The 26343-nt window shown below is 41.7% G+C and overlaps 1 protein-coding gene across 2 annotated transcripts in view; it reads left to right on the forward strand.

The window, feature by feature from the left end:
• CEMIP (cell migration inducing hyaluronidase 1) overlaps nucleotides 1-26343 on the forward strand; it is a 179317-nt gene that overhangs the window by 74873 nt on the left and 78101 nt on the right. For both annotated transcript variants that reach the window (XM_058155770.1, XM_058155769.1), the window contains 5 exons: nucleotides 11892-11983; nucleotides 17202-17351; nucleotides 21048-21186; nucleotides 22478-22714; nucleotides 25723-25902. In XM_058155770.1, the coding sequence (XP_058011753.1) occupies nucleotides 11923-11983; nucleotides 17202-17351; nucleotides 21048-21186; nucleotides 22478-22714; nucleotides 25723-25902 (767 nt within the window). In that variant the 5' untranslated portion in view covers nucleotides 11892-11922. The remainder of the gene's footprint in view (nucleotides 1-11891; nucleotides 11984-17201; nucleotides 17352-21047; nucleotides 21187-22477; nucleotides 22715-25722; nucleotides 25903-26343) is intronic.

The raw sequence follows: 26343 nt of genomic DNA on the forward strand, positions 1-26343 counted from the left end.
CGATCAGCTGGCTGGCACGCATGTGCAAGCTGGTTTTCGGCACTGTGGCGCACATGAAAGGATCGTGCTAAAGAAAAGCTGAAGTTCTGGGTTCTGGGGGGGGATGCGCACCCGACAATCAGCTGGCCGGCACACATGTGCACACCGGTTTTCAGCACTGCCGTACAAGCGAAGGACAGCTGATCGTCGCACACGCATGCACGCCAGAAACATGGGAGACAAACCAGCAAGGCCGAGTGTGCCGGGCGACATGGCTTCACGTGCCACTTTGGACACCCGTGCCATAGGTTCGCCATCACGGTTCTAAACTGTCAGGAAATGTGAACTAATGTCAAAGTTACTCAGAGTTTAGGTCAGGACCAGAGAGCTATAGCAACATCATTCCCCACTGCGTCTTTTGCTCTTTTCTGCATGCAAGATTCACTCAACCTTCACTCGACCGAGTCAAGGATGCTCTACTACAATTTCTGCCCTGGGACAAGGGGTAATATTACTGGCCCAGCAGAAGAGGAGGAAACAATAAATTTGACCTTCTGGAAAATTACAGATTCACTCAAATTGCCACCCCGAGAAGGGGGGAAACAAGGTGAGCTGAGCTGCCGGTAAACAAGATCTATGCTACACAGGCAGAAAAGAAAACCGTCTCCACCCCACTGGATAAGAAACAAGTAGGTACAGGAGAGTGGAGCAGTGAGCAGGCTTCAGCAACTAGCCACTCAAGCCATTGGGACCGATCTCCAGTTGGAGAAGCCATAAAGGGTCGGTGGAGGGCATTCCAGGTGCAGGCCGAGTCCTTGAACTACTCCAGGTAAGGTCCGAGCGAGCTGAGACTTGTTCTGCATCTCCAAACCCTCAAACAAATGAGGACATTTGAACTTCTGGTTTTTGTCGTGATGGAAATTCCTTGGTTACACAAGTACAGTCAGGGGGCTGGATTGTATTCTCGGGGCTCTAAAGCAGAGACGTCCAACTGGTTTGGGATGAAACTTAAGTCTTTGGAAGAAAACGGGTAGATAAGGCTAGGATAGAATTGAAATTGGGCTTGTTCTTGTGTTCAGGGCAGACAAGGTTGTGGGTCACTGGCAAGTGACAATTGTCCTCCCCCTTCTTTTTTTTCTGCATTCATACCTGCAGGTCAGTACAAATGGGAAGGGGCTTGGAGCAGGGTACTTAAGGAGTTGGAGAGACGGATTTAGCCCTGGAATTTTAAGCTGTACACTGAATGTCCCGTTTATGGCACTGTAATTTCTGCTTCCTTGAACAACAGTATTTTACAGCACATCCAGACAGAAGTAACTGAAGCAAAGGCAGATTCTTGAAGCCTTGTGGAGTCCAGTATTTTGCAGGCATACATGAAGGGGTGGGCTGCTGGGGGTTTGCAGGGGCAGGAGAACCTCTAGCTAAGATTCTATGCAGTTCGGAGAACCCCCAAATCCCACTCCTGTCTGGCCCCACCCACTCAGTCCTGCCCCTCCCAGGAGTCTCCACGTGACCCATTTGGGATGCAGGTAAGTGCAGGGCGCGCGCGGAGGCTCAGGGAGGGTGAAAAATGGGCCTACTAAATGCCAAAGACGCACGAAACGCTGTTACCTTCCCACCAAAGGTGGTCCCTATTTTTCTACTTGCATTTTTTACATGCTTTCGAACTGCTAGGTTGGCAGAAGCTGGGACAAGTCATGGGAGCTCACCCCCATTACGCGGCACTAGGGATTCGAACCGCTGAACTGCCGACCTTTTGATCGACAAGTTCAGCATCTTAGCCACTGAGCCACAATGCACGCAGTCATGCCAGCCACATGACCACGGAGATGTCTTCGGACAGCGCTGTCTCTTTGGCTTTGAAATGGAGATGAGCACCGGCCCCTAGAGTCAGGAACGACTAGTACATATGTGCGAGGGGAACCTTTACCTTTACCTTTAAAATGCATACTGTGGCATTTAAGAAGCAAAAAGAATTTTTTTTTCTTTTTCAGCGTTGGGGATGTTCCTTGGAACCCTGACATACTTCAGTTCCCCCCCCCCCCCAAAAAAATGTCTTGAGGCAACCAGCTTGCTGAGGTTGGGCTGGATCTTCTGCCTTGAGTGGGCTTTGAAGTTTTGTGTTCTACATTATAGTTGACCATTTCCCAAGGGATTCGAGTGCACCACCCTGATTGCCTGACCCAGCTGGGCCTTTTGGCTTGAATAACAATTGTGACCTGCCACTGCCTTGTTTTGCATTACTTTTTGTCTGGAGACCGACACCTGCAGTAAGCAGTTATCAAAGGTCCTTTTTTTATCTGCTTTCAGCACCATCTGCTAATATTTGCTATCTGGAAAGAGCCCAGTGACTGGGAATCTTTTCAAAACAAGCCTCTGGCCAAAATAAGAGATATAAAACCCATTGATGTCCTAGCCAAACAGCTCCTTAATGGCTACTTGTGTGTGTGTGTGTGTGTGCTAGAGGAATTCCAGCTTATATTGGAACAGTTTTTCTAGTGCTTTGGGCCCAACTGGCTACTTAATAAATGAGCTACTTTCCAAAGAGAAAAATCCACAAACACCTTTTGGAACGTACTGTAATTAAAGACATTAAACTTTCTCATTTCTGTGCAGGATAATGTGACACCTGCTAAATTTCTCCTTTTAAGAGGCGCAAGCCTAGAGTCCTTCAAAGAAACAGATTTCACTGGACGGCGTTGGTCTGTTGACTTTAAATCTTGCAACCTAAACTTTAAAACTTGCCAGCTCTGAAGTCTGAGAGAAGAGCTAGTTAGACCATATCTCTTCTTTGGCATTATTCCTAGTCCTTTCTCTTGCTTCTTGTAGTAGAGTTTTCTCTGTCCAGAAAGCAGTCCCTTCCCAAGTGATCAAGCATCTGTCTCATCATAGGGGATTTCCCGCCCAGTTTTGAATGGAATGGAATGGAATGGAATGTAGGGTAGGGTAGGATAGGGTAGGGTAGGGTAGGATAGGGTAGAATGGAATGGAATGGAATGTAGGGTAGGGTAGAATGGAATGGAATGGAATGTAGGATAGGGTAGGGTAGGGTAGGGTAGGATAGGGTAGAATAGAATAGAATAGAATGGAATGGAATGGAATGGAAAGGAATGTAGGGTAGAGTAGAGTAGGGTAGGGTAGAGTAGGGTAGGGTAGGGTGGAATGGAATGGAATGGAATGGAATGTAGGATAGAATAGAATAGAATAGAATAGAATAGAATAGAATAGAATAGAATAGAATAGAATAGAATAGAATAGAATAGAACCTTGGAATTCTTCTAATCCAGTTCACTGCTCAAACAGGAGAACCTATACTATTTCAAGTGGCTGTCTAGTTTTGTTCTGTCCCCACCAACCACAACCAAGCAGACACGCGAGCTGACTATATCTGTCAGCAATTTAATCCGACGACAGATATCAGTTCTGGCAACGAACCTGCAATTGCCTGCCAAGTTCTCCTATCTCCTCAGACCAGCGTAACTGCAGTTCAGAAATAAACAGAAGCCAAAGTCTTAGTCTCAAAATATTGCAGCCGAAGTTTCCAAGAGTCAGTTTTTGTCCATCACAAGAAGCTATAGAGCAGCTCCTCCTGCTTTTATACCCTGTGGGGTGTGGCTCCGTGACTCAGCACTCTCTAGGCCTGCCCCACCCCTTCTTTTGTTGTTCCCGCCTCTCCTTTCTGCGATGCCTGGGATCTAACCAGGACTGATTGTCAGCAGCTGCGTCTTGAGGCATTTCCTGGGAGGGGGAAGGTGTGGGAGAAAGAGGCCTCATCATCTCCTCCACCTGGCCTGCCTCTGGGACCTGGAGCGGAGCCAGAGAGGAAGGTCCTGCAGAGGGAAGCCCTGTCGGCTCTTCCCCCTCACTCTCTGAGTCACTCTCTGCCAGGAGGCCAAGTTCGGGGCCCGCAGACACAACAAGTTTCTTCTTAAAAACCTCCAGTGAAGGCAAGCCATTCCACTGGTTAATTGTCCTCTCTGTTAGGAAGTTTCTCCTTCATTCCAGTTGCTTCTCTCCTTGATTAGTTTCCATCCATTGTTTTTTGTCTTGCCTTCTGGTGCTCTGTAAAATAATTTGAGCCCCCTCTTCTTTGTGGCAGCCCCTCAAATACTGGAATACTGCTATCATGTCACCCCTAATTCTTCTTTTCTTTATTCATGCTAGAGAAACCACATCCAAGCTTTTCTTTTCTCTTCTACTGCTTTAGGAGGGGGGGGGGAAACTACCACCTTTCCTTGTGTCTAATCATTAAAATAAATAACAACCCTCTTCCAAACTATGCATTATCCTAGTTTCATGGCCTGCATAAGCTATGGTTCACTTAATTATATTTCCATAAATAAGTTATTGCCGAAGGGAACAAGTAATGCTGTGCCATAAATCATGGCTTATATACCAGAATGACTGGCTTTGCAATAAAGACCAAGTCTAAACCAAATCTTAGTTTATTTATTTATTTATTTATTTATTTATTATTTAAATTTGTATACTGCCCTTCTCCCGAAGGACTCAGGGCGGTTCACAGCCAAGTAAAAATACACAATACACTATAAATACAATTAAAGTACAATTAAAAAAACTTATTAAATTGGCCACAATTAAAATTTGGAGATAAAACCCATTAAAAACCCATAACTTAAAAAACTAACCCAGTCCAGCGCAGATAAATAAGTAAGTTTTAAGCTCGCGGCGAAAGGTTCGGAGGTCCGGAAGTTGACGAAGTCCTGGGGGGAGTTCGTTCCAGAGGGCGGGAGCCCCCACAGAGAAGGCCCTTCCCCTGGGTGTCGCCAGACGACACTGTCGCGCCGACGGCACCCTGAGGAGTCCCTCTCTGTGAGAGCGCACGGGTCGGTGAGAGGTATTCGGTAGCAGCAGGCGGTCCCGTAAGTAACCCGGCAGCCTTGGTGTGAACCTGGTCATGGTAGGTTTCCTCTTTGGCAAGTGACTAGGTAGTCAAAGCAAGGATATGGTGTCACCATGGACAGGTATTTCTAGGAGTTAACAGCAGGCCTCATCCCTGCAGTTATATGACACCAGCCTCTTAATTAAGTTGTCTCCTGATCTTCACTGATTCAGTTCCTGCTGTTGAACAGTCAGGCCTGTGAGGAGCTTCTCTGCACCTCCCCTAAAAATCTCACATATTCAGAATCTCAGTTAAGTCCCACTTACATAAATGACACTGATGGCATTTGAGTGAACAGGATGGAAAGATTCCTGCTGAATTATCTGGGAGTGCATGGAATTTAAAGAGCTGAGATTCAGGATGAGGTCGCAGGTTTGGCCAAACACAAGCATGTGAAGCCACCCTCATGGTTTCTGCATAGGGTCCTCTGCCATACTTGGGTATCGTCCCTCAAAGCAAATTTTCTCAAGGAGGGTCACCAGTGTGTGAGTCATCTACACAACAGTGGAGCTCCATTAAACATTAAAAGAAATAAGAAAGCTGCTTGATGAGAGATGATAGTAAGGCAGCATTTTAGAATAGAATAGAATAGAACAGAATTCTTTATTGGACAAGTGTGATTGGACACACAAGGAATTTGTCTTGGTGCATACGCTCTTGGAGTACATAAAAGAAAATATACATTTGTCAAGAATCATAAGGTATAACGCTTAATGATAGTCATAGGGTACAAATAAGTGATCAGAGAACAATATCTATATAAATCGTAAGGATACAAGCAACAAATTTACAGTCATACAGTCATAAGTGAGAGGAGATGGGTGATGGGAATGATGAGAAGATTAATAGTAGTGCAGACTTAGTGAATAGTTTGACAGTGTTGAGGGAATTATTTGTTTAGCAGAGTGATGGCCTTCGGGAAAAAACTGTTCTTGTGTCTAGTTGTTCTGGTGTGCAGTGCTCTATAGCATCGTTTTGAGGGTAGGAGTTGAAACAGTTTATGTCCAGGATGTGAGGGATCTGTAGATATTTCCACAGCCCTCTTTTTGACTCGTGCAGTATACAGGTCCTCAATGGAAGGCAAGTTGGTAGCCATTGCTTTTTCTGCAGTTCTAATTATCCTCTGAAGTCTGTGTCTGTCTTGTTGGGCTACAGAACCAAACCAGACAGTTATAGAGGTGCAGATGACAGACTAATAATTCCTCTATAGAACTGGATCAGCAACTCCTTGAGCAGTTTGAGCTTCCTGAGTTGGCGTAGAAAGAACATTCTTTGTTGTGCTTCTTTGATGACGTTTGTGATGTTAGTCGTCCATTTTAGATCTTGCGATATGGTAGAACCTAGAAATTTGAAGGTCTCTAATATTGACTTTTTTCAGCCAAGCTCAAAGGCACTTGCTGTATTTCCACATGACTACGGGATTAGAAGCTTACTAATAGAGCCAGCTGGCAGTAGGCGAAGTTCTAAACATTCGTTTTGGCATTGGGAGATGATTATTTATCATCCAATAGTTGGACTTGTGTTTTCCATGGTAAAGAAGAGATTCCTAACTTGCTCTAGCTCCATAATCAAACAGGCTGAAAATCTATGTTCTGCCTTCAACTGGAGAACGTAGTTTGCCCAAGAAGAGTAACAGCAGCCTTTTCCCACAGCTGCTTATGGAATTCAAAAGCTGGCTTCTGTCTGAAGCGGGTAGCCATTTCTTCAAGGGCTTCAGCTTTCCTATCTTGAGTGATTTCTTTGTGAAGACATCTTTACCTTGAGGAAAAAACTATCTTTTCAGTTCTTCCTGAGCTGAGATATATTGAGTTGTACTTTCTAACATCTTGCAAAAGTCGCCTGGCTAGGAAGAGGTGGTCCATTATCAAGATTGAGCTTGGGGTGTGTGTGTGGAAATCATTTAACTAGGCTACAACATGGTTGTGTATTTCGTGTCCAGTACGTATCGGAAACCGAGCTATTATCTTGGCTTGTTGTAAGAACCAAGAAATGTGATGTATTTGTTTGGTACTGCGTGTAATGGAAACACAGGAATTTTGTGTCTTAATCAACTTTAAGGTTTAGCATGTTGTCAGAACTTGCAATAACCAAATAAATCTGACCAGGTGACTGGCAAGAGAAGACAACTACCCATATTTCTTTTTATTATGGCACCAGGCTTATGCTCCAGATCTGCATTTTTTTCTCTCTGCAGGAATCCAATCATAGCTGTGTGCTTCGTGCTGCTTAAGAATGCTGTCTAATATTGTTGGCCTTGTCTTATCCAGTATAATTGTTAAGAAGAGGTTGAGCGCTCTTTGTCTTTAAAATGCCATTGACGTGTTTACTGCAATGGCTCATAATCTCTTCGCCTACCTGCCCAGCAATTATTTTAAGCTAAGTCAACAGCACTGGCAACTGGGCAATTGTGTGTTTGTGCTTTAGAATAATTCTCCTGTAGTCTTGCTGGAGCAGAACTGGCTGAATAGGATGAAAAAGCTGTGGAAAGGTTGGTGTACTATTTGGTTTTCATTTCATTTATATCACAAGCATTCCGGTTTGTCTAAAGCAGTGCTCCCTTAACCTTGGCAGATGTGTGGACTTCAACTCTCAGAATTTCCCAGGCAAGAAGGGAGACTAGATTAATTCCAGGAGTTGAAGTCTACCACATCTTCAAGTTGTCAAGGTTGAGATACACTGGTCTAAAAGTATTGATCAAACTGTTTCTTTCAAGGTTAGAAATTCTGTGCCTTTGATCTATAGCAGGGCTTTCAAACTCAATTTCATTGATGGTCCATATCAGTGCTGTGGTGGAGCTCGGGGGTGGGTGGGTGGGCTGGGTGGTTGTGGCCAACTGGGTGGGTATGGCCAATTGGGTAGGCGTGACCAGCTTGACCCGACTCCCCAAACTGCTGGTATGTTTCCTCTTCGCACTGGGTAGACCAGTCTGAAGCCACATTGGCCTGATGTTTCCTCTTCACATTGGGTAGACCAGGGCAAAGCGAGGTGGGTCGGCCGCTTACATTTTTCAGGATGGCCCCATGGGCCAGATCCGACCACATTGTGGACCGGATGCAGCCTGGGGGCCTTGAGTTTGACACCCCTGATCTACAGCTATTCCTTTTCTAGCCTGGCACCTTCAAGACATGTTGGCATTGGAACTCTCAGACTTCACAGCCAGCATGTTACGATGTTGATGTTTGCAGCTGTTGCAGATGTGCAGCCAAGAGATCTAAAGGGCACTGGGTTGGAGAAATATATTAGAACTGCCTCACCCCTGCATGATGCAATTATGGGTATCCATTTCTAGCTCCTCACTGGAAATTATAGCTGCCTTGACCACCAGTTTTAAAAGACAAATCATATTCTACTGTCGAGTCACAAAAGGCTCATGGGACAATTTCAAAAGCTCTTTGCAAGTAGCGACTTCATACATTTGAGGGAAGCCACTTACCTGTTCTGTAGTAGCCTGTTTTGTAAGGGCTGAGAGGAAGGAAAGATGGTATCAGAAAGGTGAAGAGAGGGAATATATGGGATGCCAAGAAAAGTGAGGGAAGCATGTCAAAGAAGATGAGGGGGATGGGGGAAGGATGGCCTCACCTACTTTTCTTCGTGGTCCTATTCAGGGTTGACATGCTTCAGCTTCCAAACTAATTACTCCCGTAAATATGGTAGGATGGGTGGAAATTTCCCTGATTCTTACTTATAGATAAGACACCCTTCCAGCTTGGGGGTGTATTGGCTTATTGAGTAAGGTAGGGTAGGGTAGGGTAGAATTAAAATGAACAGAACAGAACAGAACAGAACTCTTTATTGGTCTAGTGTAATTGGACACACAAAAAATTTGTCTCCAATACATAAGTTCTCAGTATACATACAAGCAACAAAGTGTTAAATCATGATCATAATCATCATAAAATCCGATCATCATAAATCATAAGATGCAACATTCAGTAATAGTCATAGGATATAATCAGTCAACATAAATCACAACAGGGCACTAATAAAAGCAATCAACATAAATCATGAGATACACACCACAGAGTTATAGTCATAAGAAGCTAAGGAAATAGGTAACAGGAAAGTAATTTCAGTGTTTTGTAAGCTATGGATTAAGTATAGCCAGAACTATTAGCTTAGTTGTGATTTTGCCTGTTATAAGTAACACTTCTGTAACATGCCATAGGTTGATCACAAATATTTCTTATATAGACTGGCTAATAGGTTGTGGTTTTGATACTTGGCTATGATACCTTGCAAGTTACTAAAACCCAGGAACGTGATATGATATTTAGCTTAAACAGTGGTTAAGAACAGCCTGAACAAATGACCAGAAATAAGCAAAATTCCTTATTATAATAGTAAAACACCCCGCGAGGGGTGAAATCCAGCAGGTTCTAACAGGTTCTGGAGAACCAGTAGCGGAAATTTTGATTAGATCAGAGAACCGGCAAATACCACCTCTGGCTGGCCCCCGAGTGGGGTGGGAATGAAGATTTTGCAATATCCTTCTTACTGGAGTGGGGTGGGAATGGAGATTTTGCAATATCCTTCCCCCAGGAGGGGACGGAATGGAGATTTTGCAGTATCCTTCCCCCGGAGTGGGCTGGGAATAGAGATTTTGCAATATCCTTCCCCCAGGAGGGGACGGAATGGAGATTTTGCAGTATCCTTCCCCCCGGAGTGGGCTGGGAATAGAGATTTTGCAATAACCTTCCCCTGCCACACCCACCAAGCCACGCCCACAGAACCGGTAGGGAAACATTTTGTATTTCACCCCTGCACCCCTGCCCATATAAGGTAGTTTCATGATGGCATTGTTTTGTGAGCACGTGTGAGTTTCCTGAACCAATCAGCATTTCTCTTACTTTCGTTTCCTGTAGTAACTGATACAAAAATAACTATGATTGATTTGTGATGTGCACCTTGGGTGTGAAACTCAGAGGCCTTTTTTTTCTGCTTCTGTACAGAAACAAAAGTTTTGTCTTTCCCTCAATCTTGTGTGGATATTGGTGTCTTCCCACCACCTTCTCATACCAAGCCAGACCTCTGGCCCTAGGGAGTCATCAGCAAAAAAAGACAAACAAAAAACAAAGTAGTCCATCCTTTTATTCAGGTTTTCTTTTAAATTTCTCCTCTGGATGCCTTGACTATCTGATGGAGGACAGGAGGAGACGATGGCATTTTCTACTGGGGGGTGGGGTGGCATTTATGGAGGACTATCACTGGGCGTTCTCCCCTTTCTTGGTCCTAAATTTTTAAACTCTTGGAATATTTCTCTTTCTGCTATACTGGGTTATTTTATGATAACGCTCTATATGCACTGATATTTTATCTATTTGATGACCTCTTGAAAATGTGCTGAATATATTTATTTGGAGACCACTATGATCAGTTGATGGTCTGTCTGTCTGTCATCCATCATCTATCATCTCTCTACGTACCTACCTACTATCTACTTCTATCATTTCTTCTCTCTCTCTCTCCCTCCTTCCTTCCTTCCCTCCCTCCCTATATCCTATTATCTATCTATCTATCTATCTATCTATCTATCTATCTATCTATCTATCTATCTACCTATCTATCTATCTACCTCTATCATAACTATCTATCTATATTTCATCCATCCATCTATCTATATCTAATCTATCTATCTATCTATCTATCTATCTATCTATCTATCTATCTATCTATCTATCATCTATCTATCTATCATCTATCTATCTATCATCTATCTATCTATCTATCTATCTATCTATCTATCTATCTATCTATCTATCTATCTACCTCTATCATAACTATCTATCTATATTTCATCCATCCATCTATCTATATCTAATCTATCTATCTATCTATCTATCTATCTATCTATCTATCTATCATCTATCTATCTATCATCTATCTATCTATCATCTATCTATCTATCTATCTATCATCTATCTATCTATCATCTATCTATCTATCATCTATCTATCTACCTACCTATCTATCTATCTACCTCTATCATAACTATCTATCTATATTTCATCCATCCATCTATCTATATCTAATCTATCTATCTATCTATCTATCTATCTATCTATCTATCTATCTATCTATCTATCTATCTATCTATCTATCTATCTATCTATCTCTTCTTTTCTAAAATAAATCTCCCAGAGATTATAATGGTTCACTATTTCAATGAAGAAAATTCCTAGGTTAAAAGCAACATCCATTTAATATATCTCCCAGTTTATCCTGAGAGTCACCTTCTAGAGGAGATGGACGGCATAGAAATTTAATAAAGAAAGAAAGTAAAGTAATACTGTATAATACAATAAACTCTGCATCTGAAAGAACTGCACGATTCTTGGGGTTTTTGTTGTTGTTGTCTTTATTGTGTGCCATTGACTTTCATCTTAAAAGTTTTTAAATGCTCGTTCTTTGTGTGGTGTATCATCCAACCACTCTTCTTGTTTCAAGGGTGTGAGCTTTAAGATATTTCAGCACTTAAAAGCTATTTCAGCACTTTAAAGCTGAAATAGATTTTGAAGCCGGGGGATAACTTGAGACTAAGTTCTCTTGTTTCCACATGAATCTTCAACCACATGAATTGGTGTTCTTGCACAAGGCTTTTATTTTCATTGTTCCTTTCTGTGTTTTTATAATGACAAGTAATTTTAATACTGAGCCCACGCAAAGGGTGCATAAAAGGTGAGGCCGTACGGGTGAACGTAAAAGCATCATTTTTTTACCTTTGTGCAGCCAAGTTAAGAAAAGGGAAACATTAGCGTATTACTTAGTCATACAATCAAGCCAGTGGTGGGATTCAGCCAGTTCGCACCACTTCGGGAGAAACGGTTGTTAACTTTCTGAGCAGTTTGGTAAACTGGTTGTTGGAAGAAATCATTAGGGCAGAGAACCGGTTGTTAAATTACTTGAATCCCACCACTGAATCAAGCTTAATCTTGCTTGATGCTCCTTTTTTATATAAAACATACACGCACGAACACTGAATGATTCTTGCTGTGATTCTTCCTGTCTGCAGGTTTGCAGAAGCCGAAGAAGATAAACAGACCATGATGTACCTGGCCATCGGAATACTTTCTGTTTTATTAACGGTCCCTGCTCAACATATGGGTAAGAACTGTTGCATACCTATGACCATGGCTCACTGTTTCAGTGAGGAAAATTCCTATGTTAAAAGCAGTATCCGTTTAATGACTCTCTCGGTTTATCATGGGAGATATTAAAAAACACTGCGGTACTAACGTCAGCCCTTCTTTTCGTGGTCTTATTGCTCTGCCTGTTTGTTTCCTCTGACTTTTAAAGAAGTGTGCTCAGAGTTGTAAGACCGCCTAATGTCAGCGTTCCAGAACAACCCAACTCCAATTTAAAAACTCCGAGACAAGCATCATCTCAAATCTTTCATTTATTGGAATAGGTATCCTGGCACATCTGGGAAAACCCGAATCTGAGAGTTCTGGATTTTCCCTCAGTAAATCAAAAACCTCAAATCCATCCCCTGCACCCATCAGTCCATCCCATGGTCCAATCACCATCCATCCCATCTCGAGACACCACTCCAACCACTCCTTCTCCAGATGCAGGACTGTCATGACCTTGACCAAAAAGAAGAATGCTACATTCCCTCTACTATATCCCACCCTCCTATTTTCCCACAGGCAAGAAGGTGGTGTGGAAGCTTCTGGGGTTAATATGGCTTCCAGAGCTGACATCTGAGCTACAATTAAAGCTATCTATTTCTTTTCCCAATTCTGTGTCTACTAAAAAGTCAGGGTTTCTTTCTTTTTTTAAAAAAAAGTTTTTAATTTTTTATAAAAATGTCAAATCAACGCGTGAACAGTGTGCCACCTGGGCGCCATACATTCCACTACAAACAAAACTGATCAGATTAAACATTTTTATTACATTCAAGCAACCTGTGCAATTCCCATAAGAATACACATCTATATTAGGTTACAATTATTATTTAATAATTTAATTGTATTGTATTTAATAAATACAGTTATTAAATTATTATTTTAGAATAGAATAGAATAGAATAGAATAGAATTTTTTATTGGCCAAGTGTGATTGGACACACAAGGAATTTGTCTTGGTTCATATGCTCTCAGTGTACATAAAAGAAAAGATACGTTCATCAAGGTACAACATTTACAACATAATTGATGATCAATATATCAATATAAATCATAAGGATTGCCAGCAACAAGTTATAGTCATACAGTCATAAGTGGAAAGAGATTGGTGATGGGAACTATGAAACTATTAATAGTAGTGCAGATTCAGTAAATAGTCTGACAGTGTTGAGGGAATTATTTTTTTAGCAGAGTGATGGCCTTCAGGGAAAAACTGTTCTTGTGTCTAGTTGTTCTGGTGTGCAGTGCTCTATAGCGTCGTTTTGAGGGTAGGAGTTGAAACAGTTTATGTCCAGGATGCGAGGGATCTGCAAATATTTTCACGGCCCTCTTCTTGATTCGTGCAGTATACAGGTCCTCAATGGAAGGCAGGTTGGTAGCAATTATTTTTTCTGCAGTTCTAATTATCCTCTGAAGTCTGTGTTTTTCTTGTTGGGTTGCAGAACCGAACCAGACAGTTATAGAGGTGCAAATGACAGACTCAATAATTCCTCTGTAGAATTTAATAATTACTATTCAATTATTCCACCTGTTTCTCATTGTTACTTTGATTTTGTCAAATAAAAATGCAATACGTTAATGTTCCCTTTATTTCTATCCCTTACTCTGGCTTTTAATCCTATCATCCTATATTAAAAAGCTTTTTCTTTCTTTCCTGTCTAACTTTCTATCATGCCTGCAAAAGGAGAAAAAGAATAGAGAGGGAGAGATGGGGGATGACAATTCTAAACAGCAACCGAGAACAGGAATCGTCCACCCATCATCTCTTGCCTGCTTAAAAAGTCATGGTTTCTTGATATGATCTTGTGACAGACCAAGAAAGGCGGGGGGGGGGGTGGATTCCTAACTGAGTATTAAATCATGGGGACATTTGTGCTGGATGAGAGATTTCATTTGTGTCGGGAGGGCAAATAGAGAATGGACAAAGAGAAAGAGACACTAAGAGAGGGGCTGTAAAACTGTCACTGTCCCCACTGGAGTTTGCAATCGGTTCTTTGATTTATCTTCCAAGCTTGGCCATTAACCATCTGTGCAACTTAAAATTGCCCCCAACCCACCCTTGAATGACTGGCTTTTGATGGTAAGCTATTAAAATGGTGCCTTCTGCCCATTCATCTGGGCATTTCCTCGTAGAAGCCGAAGAAGGAATATTCTAGACTAGAAGTCCTCAACTTTGGAATGTTGAAAGCCTGTTTAGGACCTCTTGTAAAATGGGAGGGGTGGCCGGTCATAAAACACTCTTTTATCAGAAGGCAATTAACAACCTTTTATTCTCTAAGTACACCTCTGGAATGCTTTCTTAGAGATCTAGAGGATAGTGAGCCAATGAACATAGTGGCCAGCCTTCACTCTCTTGAGCAGGTCAACATGTCCAGCTAGTGTGGCATTTAGTTTTCCAAGAGCTTTTGACCACCACAAAAAATATTTAAATTAGAATGAGATGGGCTAGAGATTTTTTTTTTTGAAATCTCCTGAAACTTCTCTGCCATTGTCCACATATCAGGAATTATTTCTCTCTTTTTAACATATAATTTATATTGAAGAATATTTTAACAAGATAAAAACAACACAAATATTAGGGGGAAAAGCAAGAAAAACGAGAGTTAATAAGAAAGAAAAGAAAAGAAAATAGAAATAGAAATAGAAATAGAAATAGAAAGAAGATAGAAGAAAGGAGAAAGGAGAAAGGAGAAAGGAGAAAGGAGAAAGGAGAAAAAAAATTGCATATCAGGAATTATTTCTCTCTTTTTAAAATATAATTTATATTGAAGAATATTTTAACAAGATAAAAACAATACAAATATTAAAAAAAAGCAAGAAAAATAAGAGTTAATAAAAAAAGAGAAAGAAAGAAAGAAAGAAAGAAAGAAAGAGAGGGAGGGAGGGAGGGAGGGAGGGAGGGAGGGAGAGGAGAGGAGAGGAGAGGGAGGGGAACTTCTGAACTTTTGGACAGCAGTTATAAATGCAATTATATTTTACCCTCTCTGAGATTACTTCATATTTTCCTTCTTTACATAAAATAGCCTTTCTAATCCTAGAACCCATAGACATGAATTTGTTTTTCCCTTTTTCCCCCTAAAAATTCCATAAGGGGTAGGAATTATTTCTCAATATATTGGAACTTGAACAGCATTGTATGGATTGCTGTAGAAAATAGCCTTGGCCCCTTGAAAAGAAGAGTTATTTCTATATGCTTAGCCTTAGCCAGATGGGTTGTTTATTTTTATGCAAATAAGTATAACATGGTTAAAGTCCAATCAAGATTTGTCAACTTCCAGGGCATCTTGAAGTTGTCAGTCTGGAAGGAGGGAAGGCATACAATAGAACAGGGGTCTCTAACCTTGGCAACTTTAAGCCTGGAGGACTTCAACTCCCAGAAATTCTGGGAGTTGAAGTCCTCCAGGCTTAAAGTTGTCAAGGTTGGAGACCCCTGCAATAGGAAATGAGCTTTCTTTTTTTAAGGAATGTTCTCTACGCATGAAATTGGTCGTTTTTCCACAGATAGTTTTGTTATGCGTGTTAGATTATGTTGTTCACATGACATTATTTCAAGTGAGAGCCAGCCATTAGAATTAGGGAGGTAATAGCAAGAGAAACCACAATTTTTCCATCAACAATTTTGTACCATAAAGGGAATGTTGGCAATGTGCAGCTTTTCTATCCCCGAGTAATAAATAAGTTAGGATATTTGTAGAAATAGCATCTCCTTCTCCAGACACAATTAAAGGAAGAGTACATTTTGATGACTTCTGGTCACTGCAGTGAAAAGTTCAGCAAACTAGATGGTCATGAAGCCACGAGTGATCATATTTGACAGATCCATTTCAGGGCTGGAAACAGGAAACTCCGGGGGAAATTATCTCTTCTTGCTTTATCCTTCCAATGGCAGAGAAGAATTCTGTCAGTTGGAGAAGTTCTCAAATATTTGGCTCCGAAGCTATTTACAGTGAAAGTGAATCCATATTGGCTCTTCCTAAGGAAATATGATTCTCAGTCCTGTGAGCTGTGGGGAAGGAATTAGCAGCTTTGCTTAGACTTAAAGAGACATAACCTATGGTACAGGCTGGGTTGTGAGAGAAGGAGTTGCCCCCAAATCCCCCTGTTGTGGTCTGCCAGCAGCCCATGGAGCTAGCAGCAGAGTCGGACAGTGAGAAGGCTGGGGAGGACCATGGGCCAGGCCTGGACTCTGGGGAAGGCCTGGACGAGGGCTCTGCATCAGAGGCAGAGATGAAGCCAGGGCCATCTGGGAGCGATGCGCAGACTCCAGAGTCTCCAGAGGCGGACAGCAGAGAGGCAGAGGAATAGAAAGAGCTTGTTCCTAGTGCATGCATGTGAAGAGCTTCCAGAAGGCACGAGCAGCTAAAGCAAAAAGGACGACTCAGGAGTAAGGCCAGGAGATGATTGGCCCCTCCCATAAGGCTTAAAAGAGCAGCAAAGGCTCTTGGGCTCTTTGTAGGAAAGCAACGTTGCTACGTTGGTTTCTAGCCGTCATCTCTTGTTTCTGAAGTTTGTGGGGCTTTGCCAAGAAAAGCCTTTGGCAGGGTGCCAAAGAGGACAAAGGTTTGTGATAAGGCCAAAGGACTTTTTCTGAAGGACTTTGTTTTGGACTTAATTTGGACGAAGCTGAGAATGAAGTAATTCTCAGCTGTTCTAATAAAATACGTTTGTTTAGGACTGATGGTAATAACTACTTTGGCCTAGGTCACAACCCCCACCCCACCCTCAGTGAACTTCCATGAGTTGAAGTTGGGTCTAGTCCAATGTTTAAACTACCTCAAGGTCATACATTCACTTTCTTCATCATGGTTGAACTGCCTTCTTCCATGTAGGCCAAAGCATTTTTTTAAAAAAATCACGAAGAATGCTGAAGCCACATGACATGCAAGCATGATGGACTGGAAGTCAGCTCCTCTTACGTTTCAGCTGATGAACAGGGCTTCCTCCACAGGAAAGGGTAGATAGCATTCCAGCTTGAAGATGTCATGTTCTCTTTGTGATTCTCCAAGATCCACTGTGGGTAACACCATTCTTAAAATTACCTCTGCCTTCAACCCAAATTTTCATTCTCTATCTACTTCCTAATTCAGCAGCTTCAGAAATGGCTCCTTTGTCATCTAAGCTTAATGGACTTGTGTTCTAGGTACCAGATAAAAGAAGTCCAGGTTCTTTACAGTTTCCTTTGTGTGTGCCAACAGGAATAGTCCCATCTTGTCCCCATTTGGATCCAGAATTGAAACTCTGGCAGCCAGGACATGACGAAGGGAATCGCGTGAACATTAGCCAAGGCCAAAAGCTTCTCTTATCTTCTTCTGCCACTGTTCACTCCATTGACATCACAAATGGAGGTAAGGCTGGTTTGATGGAAAGCCGTACCATCTGTGCTATGTTCAAAATGCAGAACAGCTGACTCAGTTGCTTGATGAAGTCCTTCCCCTTAATGAAAATAAGCTTAATATTCTTAAAGCGATTTTAGACATGCATTCATTCCTTGATTATTTTTTTGTTCACGAAACCCCTATTTATCTGATGCTTTTTATTCTAATAAAACACAATTCAACCACAACAATATACGAGCAAATAATAGATACAAACTCAAGGTAATCCACTCCAAACTCGATCACAGAAAATATGACTTCAGTAACAGAGTGGTCAATGCCTGGAATGCACTACCTGACTCTGTAGTTTCTTCCCCAAACCCCCAAAACTTTAAGCTTAAACTGTCTATTGTTGACTTTACCCCATTCCTAAGAGGTCTGTAAGGGGCCTGCATAAGCGCACCTGCGTGCCTACCATCCCTGTCCTAATATTCCTTTTTTACTTACTCTTTTCATGTATCCAAATTATGTTTATACTTTTACCTGTTATCTTATATATGACTGACAAAATAAATAAATAAAATAAAAAATAATAAGCATCTAATTTCCTATTTAGGTTAAATATTAACCTATTTAGCTGAATCCACCTCTTCCAGATTGACCTAGAACAGAGTTTTCCAACTTCAGCAGTTTGAAGTGTTGTGGACTTTAACTCATGCTGGCTTGGGAATTCTGGGAGTTGAAGTCCGCACTTCTTCAAGCTGCCAAGATTGAGAATCATTGAATTGAGTGATGAAATGCACTGGACATTCTGGGACAATTCAGTTGGAATGAAGCACCATTTGGGCCAGTGATGGAATTCCCAATTTTTTTTACTACCGGTTCTGTAGGCATGGCTTGGTGGGCGTGGCAGGGGGAGGATATTACAAAATCCCCATTCCCACCTCACTCCTGGGGGAAGGATATTGCAAAATCTCCACTCCTTTCCCACTCTGGGGCCAGCCAGAGGTGGTATTTGCCGGTTCTCCAAACTGCTCAGAATTTCCACCACCGGTTTGTCAGAATCTGTCAGAACCTGCTGGATTTCACCCCTGGTTTACATCCTTCTACTCTATAGGGAATAAGAACTTCCCCAAGCCAGGTCTCTTGGCACCACTAGTACAGTGCCTTTTTATAGCAGACTGTGCCTTTACCCATCCTATAATTATGGATTCTCGGTGAATGCTTAGGACGACATTGAAAAAGGAAGTGGAAAAGAAACACAATAATCAAATTTGCAGTTTCTCCAACTGGGACAACAAAACAAGCTTAGCTGCAGACACGGTAGCTGATGACATATATTCCCCAGAATTTCTACCCTGATATTAACCAAATTTGGGTTTTATTTATCCATATTAAATTTAACACTGTTTATCTTGACAATGCTATATTTGTATCCGTGTTGCATGATTTCTCTTCGTCTTTCAATTTAGTGGGGAGCAGCGTTCCAACATAAATCTCCCCATAAATAGAGGCCAACCAACCTTCATGTGAGGAAGCCCAGCAAAATGTTTACTAGGTGATGCTGTTTATATAAAGCTGCCATCGGTATAAATAACTGAAACTGTCTATACCGAATCCACTCATTAGCCAAGACAGCAATGTAATACTTAAATCTGGCACAAGCAAACTAGAATATCAGAGAAAGGCATGCAATCTTGCTTGTCTGAGATCCTGGGAACAAGGAATGTGCTTTTGTTTTACAACAAATTAGAAAGGAATTTGGCATTCATTCCAAAACAAGTGTAATAAATAATGAAGTAAGTATGTTTAGCGTTACTTGCATTGATACCAGTCTGGATGGGAGTGAAAACTTTTCTCCACCAGCGGTAAAATTTAAATAAAGTGGGTTCCCCAAAGGCTATCATGTTATTGCCCCCTATCATGTTATTGTCTCTGGTGGCTCAGACTGCTAAGACAGTCTGTTATTAGCACAGCTGCTTGCAATTACTGCACGTTCAAGTCCCACCAGGCCCAAGGTTGACTCAGCCTTCCATCCTTTATAAGGTAGGTAAAATGAGGACCCAGATTGTTGGGGGCAATAAAAGTTGACTTTGTATATAAATATACAAATAGGATGAAGACTATTGCTTAACACAATGTAAGCTGCCCTGAGTCTTCGGAGAAGGGTGGGATATAAATGCAAATTAAAAAAAAAAATCAGGGGTGCAATTCAGCAGATTCTGACAGGTTCTGAAGAACTGGTAGCGGAACTTTTGAGCAGTTCGGAGAACCGGCAAATACCACCTCTGGCTAGCCCCAGAGTGGAGTGGGAATGGAGATTTTGCAATATCCTTCCCCCAGGAGTGGGGAGGGAATGGGGATTTTGCAGTATCCTTCCCCTGCCACGCCCACCAAGCCATGCCCAAAGAACAGCCAGCGAGCACACATACGTATGCTAACCCACTGCTTGCAAACGTGAGGATGTGTGTGTGTGCATGAGCAATGAACAAGCCTGTGTGTGCACTCTATTTAAGTGAGCGTCAAAGATCTTGTTCAAATTTGGCTGCTTTTTATTGTTATTTTGCCCCAGCTGTGACTGAGTTATGGTTTATGCATTAAGAATTGCGGTCTGAGCTGAAGAGAGTCAGGTTCTGCAGAAGTGAGAAAATTGGCAAAATAAAATCAGCTTTCATTTGTTGTTGTGGTTGTGTTTAAGAAAGTTCTGACTCTTAGGGCGAACTGCTGAAATGTCAGATAATAAAGCTCAGATTTCCAACAATCATGCCTAGGAAGACCTATGCGCTTCCAGAGGAGCAAGGAAAAGCATTTAGAATAGAATAAAAAGAGTTGGAAGGGACTTTGGAGGTCTTCTAGTCCAACCCCCTGCTTAGTCAGGAAACCCTACACCAGTTTAGACAAATGATTATCCAACATCATCTTAAAAACGTCCAGTGTTGGAGCATTCACAACTTCTGGAGTCCAGTTGTTCCATTGATTAATTGTTCTAACTGTCAGGAATTTCCTCCTTAGTTCCAAGTTGCTTCTCTCCTTGATTAGTTTCCACCCGTTGCTTCTTGTCCTGCCCTCGGGTGCTTTGGAGAATAGCTTGCCTTCCTCTTCTTTGTGGCAACCCCTGAGATATTAGAAGGCTGCTATCCTGTCTCCCCTGGTCCTTCTTTTCATTAAACTACATACCCAGTTCCTGCAACCGTTCATATGTTGTAGCCTCCAGTCCCTTAATCATCTTTGTTGCTCTTCTCTGCACTCTTTCTAGAGTCTGCCTTTTTAAAATTTCCTGTTTTTAATTTCACAATTCTGTTCTATAACGTAGAAGTCTGATCAATCCACTTAGTTCACATTTTACCCAATCTGGATGATGCTCCAAAGAAAGAATTAACCATGTGGATCAGAAACCAAACCTGACGGTGAATTAGCTGTGGGTGATACAGACAATAATCACCAAACGACAGTGCTAACCAAACTGATTTTTTTTCCCTTCTGAAAAAAGAAAGAAAGTTTTTTTTTGCAGAGAATTTGTTTAGAGAGAATCCAGCAAGGAAGGAAAAAAAAAAGAATCAGAAGATTAAAAATATGTATTATTGACCTTGATTATCATTTGCCTTCCTTCAAAAGAGGCACAACCGAGAAGTCCAAGCATGGATAATATAGAAGGAAAAATCTTAACTTTATGGTACAGTTTTAAATCAACCAACTTAAATACCCGTTTTGCTTTTCCTCTGTTAGGAAAACTAGTGATTAAAGATAACACAGCCCCTATTGTTCTGCGCACTCGTCATATACGGATAGAAAATGATGGAGAACTACATATCGGGAGTGAGAACTGCCCTTTCCGGAGCAGTCTGACAATCATCTTATATGGACGGTATGTAATTAAACCGACCTCATCCATAATTTTGAAGATTAGCCCCACAAGGCCTTTTTTTTTTCTTCTGGATGGACGGATGGAGGAGCAGAGATCTGGTACATTAGGCACCAAAATTACTACAAGGCACTAGGAAGAAGGATGCTTAGGAGAGGATGCTCAATTTCGCAGACGTAACTCCAAGTTCAAAGTTGGACCCTGCGGAAATACGTAGAACGATTACAAATCAGACATGATGCCGACAAGAATAAAAATAGACCGAATTAAAGGTTATTAAGATAGGGGCGTGGTGGCTCAGTGGCTAAGATGCTGAGCTGGTCGATCGAAAGGTCGGCAGTTCAGCGGTTCGAATCCCTAGTGCCGCGTAATGGGGTGAGCTCCCGTTACTTCTGCCAACCTAGCAGTTCGAAAGCACGTAAAAAATGCAAGTAGAAAAATAGGGACCACCTTTGGTGGGAAGGTAACAGCGTTCCATGCGCCTTTGGCGTTGAGTCATGCCGGCCACATGACCACGGAGACGTCTTTGCACAGCGCTGGCTCTTCGGCTTTGAAACGGAGATCAGCACCGCCCCCTAGAGTCGGGACCAAGTAGCACATACAGTATGTGTGAGGGGAACCTAAGATAGGATGCAATTGAAATTACCTAGGTTTTCTGGTGGAGAGTTTTAGTTTGAGGCTCCAATGGCAGGATATGAGTTAGATGTGACCTTATCATTGCCCAGACAAATTTATCTTCCTATATGTTCCTAATCAACCCAACCCTCAGGTTATGTTTGGTGACTTGATTACAAACTTTTGCAATTCTGAGATTGTAAAAGTGACTAATTGAGAATCGGAATGAGAATAGTACTTCCAGAGACGTATCTTCAGGGGCAAGTAGAACTGTCTGGAAGATTTCTTCAGATCTGGATCGTCTGACTAGGATCTGTTGGAATCTTTTTGCTATTTACCAGTTATCGAATAGTAGCTTCCCACGTTACGGAATTCTTGCTTCACAAATCCTGCTTCTTCTGGTGCCGAGTGAAAGGATTTCATTTTTCTGGTGCCCTTTCCTGTTTCTGCTGCGATGTAATAAATGGTCTTCCTTTATTTTTCGGTTTTTATTTTTCTGCCGCTTTCAGAAAACATTTATTCATCAGTGAATTATCCTTTAATTTGATGGTTTCAACTGATGGCTTTATAATATACACGGTTTATTTATTTATTTATTTATTTATTTGGCACTTCGACTATTGCTGTACAGCAATTCCCAAAGGTGGGGAATAAAATGCCACTCAAATTCACCTCACAGGGCTGATGATGGCAGTCCACCTGACAGTTACTTTGGGCGAAAGTTCATTGGCGTCATTGACGGCGGGACTCTTGAGGTTCATGGTGAGCGAAAGCTGTCCTGGACTTTCTTAAACAAGACTCTGAATCCAGGGGGATTGGAAGAAGGGGGCTATTACTTCGAACGAAGCTGGGGGCATCGTGGGATCATCGTCCATGTCATTGATCCCAAGACTGCAGCTGTCATCCATTCTGATCGGTGAGTCTAAGAACTCAAACTCTTTCTCTTTTCTTCTTTATATTGTTTTCCTGAGGTCCAAAAATAAATGCTCGGCCCTTCTGACCATTAGCCAGTTGTGCTATACGTTTTAAATCAGGGGTCTCCAACCTTGCACTCGACAAAATAAATAAATAAATAAAAATAAATAAATAAATAAACAAACTCTGGATAGCTCAGACTGCTAAGACAGTCTGTTATTAACAGCAGCTGCTTGCAATTACTGTAGGTTCTAGTCCCACCAGGCCCAAGGTTGACTCAGCCTTCCATCCTTTATAAGGTAGGTAAAATGAGGACCCAGATTGTTGGGGGCAATAAGTTGACTTTGTATATAATATACAAATGGATGAAGACTATTGCTAACATAGTGTAAGCCGCCCTGAGTCTTCGGAGAAGGGCGGAATATAAATGCAAATAAAAAACATTAAAAAAGAATCAAAAAGAAAAGAAGATATGTCAAAGAGAAGGGAACATGACCAAAAGAACACTGGCCTCTTTAACACATCTTAAATCAAAGCCTGGGAGGAGAGGGGGAAAAAAAAACCAGGTGTTTAACAATTTGTGAAAAATCAGTAAGGCATGAGTGAGATTTCAGATCCGCAGGATGGATATCATTGCAGGGGGAAGGATTGAAATTGCAAAGGGCCACTTCCTAATTCCTCAAGATGGCTATTGTTTAATCCATGTGACACAAGCAAGAACAAGTACAAACATAGTACAAACATGAATGCTCCAACACTGGAAGTTTTTAAGATGATGTTGGATAACCATTTGTCTGAAGTGGTGTAGGGTTTCCTGCCTAAGCAAGGGGTTGGACTAGAACAGGGGTCTCCAGCCTTGGTCCTTTTAAGACTTGTGGACTTCAGATCCCAGAGTTCCTCAGCCAGCTTTGCTGGCTGAGGGACTCTGGCAGTTGAAGTCCACAAGTCTTAAAGGGACCAAGGTTGGAGACCCCTGATTTAAATGATACACTAGCTGCTACAGACACTAATAATTGGTAGGATTTGGTCCTGCGAGAGCTTTCTTGAGTTGCCAGCCTGAAGATGCTCCCACAAAGGCACTCATTTAAATAAATGCTGATTTGACGTTGGTTTTAAGCTTTGGAGGTGCACCCTCATTTTCAAGCGTTCATGAATGTTTCTTCTTGTGAACTAGTTTGAAAAGTTCAAGGAAACTTAGCTGAAATAGAGTACAAAAGAAATCCTATACAGGATGGTGACAATCCCACTAAAAAGAAAGTGTGTGTATGTTTTGCAGTTGTTGTTAAGTTTATATCCTACCTTTCCTTCAGGACTTCAATGCGACATGCGTTATATTTTCTCCTCCACAATTATTCTCACCTTGCAAGTTAGATTGCATTTTAGAGTAACAGTAATACCATTTAGATTTATATACTTTGAAATCCTAGGCTTAGAAAACTTGGAACTCCGTCGCCTTCGACAAGACCTAAGTTTAACTCACAGAATCATCTATTGTAATGTCCTTCCTGTTAAAGACTACTTCAGCTTTAATTGCAATAATGCAAGAGCAACCAATAGATTTAAACTTAATGTCAACCGCTTTAATCTAGATTGCAGAAAATATGACTTCTGTAACAGAATCATCAGTGCTTGGAATACTTTACCTGACTCTGTGGTCTCTTCCCATAATCCTAAAAGCTTTAACCAAAAACTTTCTACTATTGACCTCACCCCATTCCTAAGAGGATCATAAGGGGCGTGCATAAGCGCACAAACATGCCTACCGTTCCTGTCCTATTGTTTTTCTTTTCTTCTTCCTATATATATATATGCTTATACCTTCTAATATTTACTCATATATATGTTTATATACTATATAATCTTTTTGTATGATACTTACATATATTGTTGTGACAAAATAAAAAAATAAAATAAACAAACAATAAATAAAAATAAATACTGCTTCAGAGTGCTTTACAGCCCTCTCTAAGAAATTTACAGAGTCAGCGTCTTTCCCCCAAAAATCTGGGTCCTCATTTTACCGACCTCAGAAGGATGGAAGGCTGATGAGTCAACCTTGAACTTGGTGAGATTCGAACTGCCAAATTGCAGGTGGCCGGCAGTCAGCAGAAGCAGTCTGCAGTACTGCATTCTAACCACTGGGCCACCACATTTCTTGAAACCTAAACCTGGATCTCCAATTCCAATGCAACACTTTAACCTTCATACTACACTGTCTCCCACACTTCATGACCAACATGCACACAAGATACAAAACCAGAATAGAGAGCTAAGCATGGTTAACGCTACTAAAGTTTAGTATGTTGGTCAAATTCACTGACTGTTTCTCTACCTGACATGGTCAGGGGTATTGTGCAAACATAGGATGCAATTTATTTAGATTTTGGAATGGGCCAAGGGCTGCAGGTGAATATAGAAGTGGGGTGGAATGGGTGTGGTTTAGGCCGGGAGTATGGCTGGAGATCAAAACCCACATTTTTTCTTAAACTTCATTCTGAAGTTGATTGCCCCTTCTACTTTATCAGGCTTAAAATTACAGTGTTTAACTTCCTGAAAATAGGCAGGAACAGAAGAGAGGGCTGTAGAATGCACCAGAAAGCGGTTTGAGTGAGTTAGTTAATTATGGACTAGCCCAGCATCATAAAATGAATAAGCACTTCCAGTAGAATCATATATATATCAACGATATGATCGTGAAAGAAGTGAAAGATACACCAACTTGCAACTAAAGGCTTAAAAAATAGAAAGGAAGGAAGGGAGGAATACATCTGGTTCCTGGGACCAAAGCTTGTACTCCCGTGACATATATAATGGCAAGAAAAATCTACTCTAATGGGATGAGCGTGAGTTATCTGATTCCTGCAAGTCATTCTGTTCTGCAGAGTTGGCTTCTCTTGGGTGTGCAAACAACCACTGATGGTATCTTCTTCTTTGAGAGTGTCTGTGCATGAATCAACATAGCAAATGCAGATATTTCTACTTCTCACGTGTCCTTCTGTGTTTCTTCAGATTTGACACCTACAAACTCAAAAGCGAAAGCCTCCGCTTTGTGCACTATTTGAACGCTGTGGAGGACGGCATGATCTTGTCGATCGCGGTCAATGACGAAGGCTCCAAGAATTTGGATGACTTGGCCAGGAAAGCAATGACCAAACTGGGCAGCAAGCGTTTCCTCCACCTTGGCTTTAGGTAGGTGCCTGGCTTGCCAGGGTCACAACACAAAGTCCTTATTGTGCTTTTCCTGGATCTAAAATAATTCCACTTTCTCCCTCACCCTCTGCCCAAGAGGACAAACATCCCTCACAGTGATTTTCCCTCCTCTCCTCTTCCTTTTCATCCGAGAGTATTCAGAGGCCAAGGACACAGCTTGAGATGGCTTTGGTCCACACAGTTGGGTTGAAGGAATGCTTCAAAAATTGAATCAGTGCAAATTGGACTAATGACCTCTATTCAGAGATAGAGTAGAAATACTCCATGCAGAAGGTCCCATGTGCAGTCCCTGGATATTTCCCCAGAAGGCTCTAAAAATCCTCCAAGATCTTGTAGAGCAGTTGTGGGGTTCTGCAAGAAAGCATTAATGGCAGTGGTGAAATCCAATTTTTTTACTACCGGTGTGTCTTGGCGGGTGTG

Source organism: Ahaetulla prasina, chromosome 13, assembly GCF_028640845.1.
Source record: "Ahaetulla prasina isolate Xishuangbanna chromosome 13, ASM2864084v1, whole genome shotgun sequence".
In the NCBI taxonomy this organism is placed as follows: domain Eukaryota; kingdom Metazoa; phylum Chordata; class Lepidosauria; order Squamata; family Colubridae; genus Ahaetulla; species Ahaetulla prasina.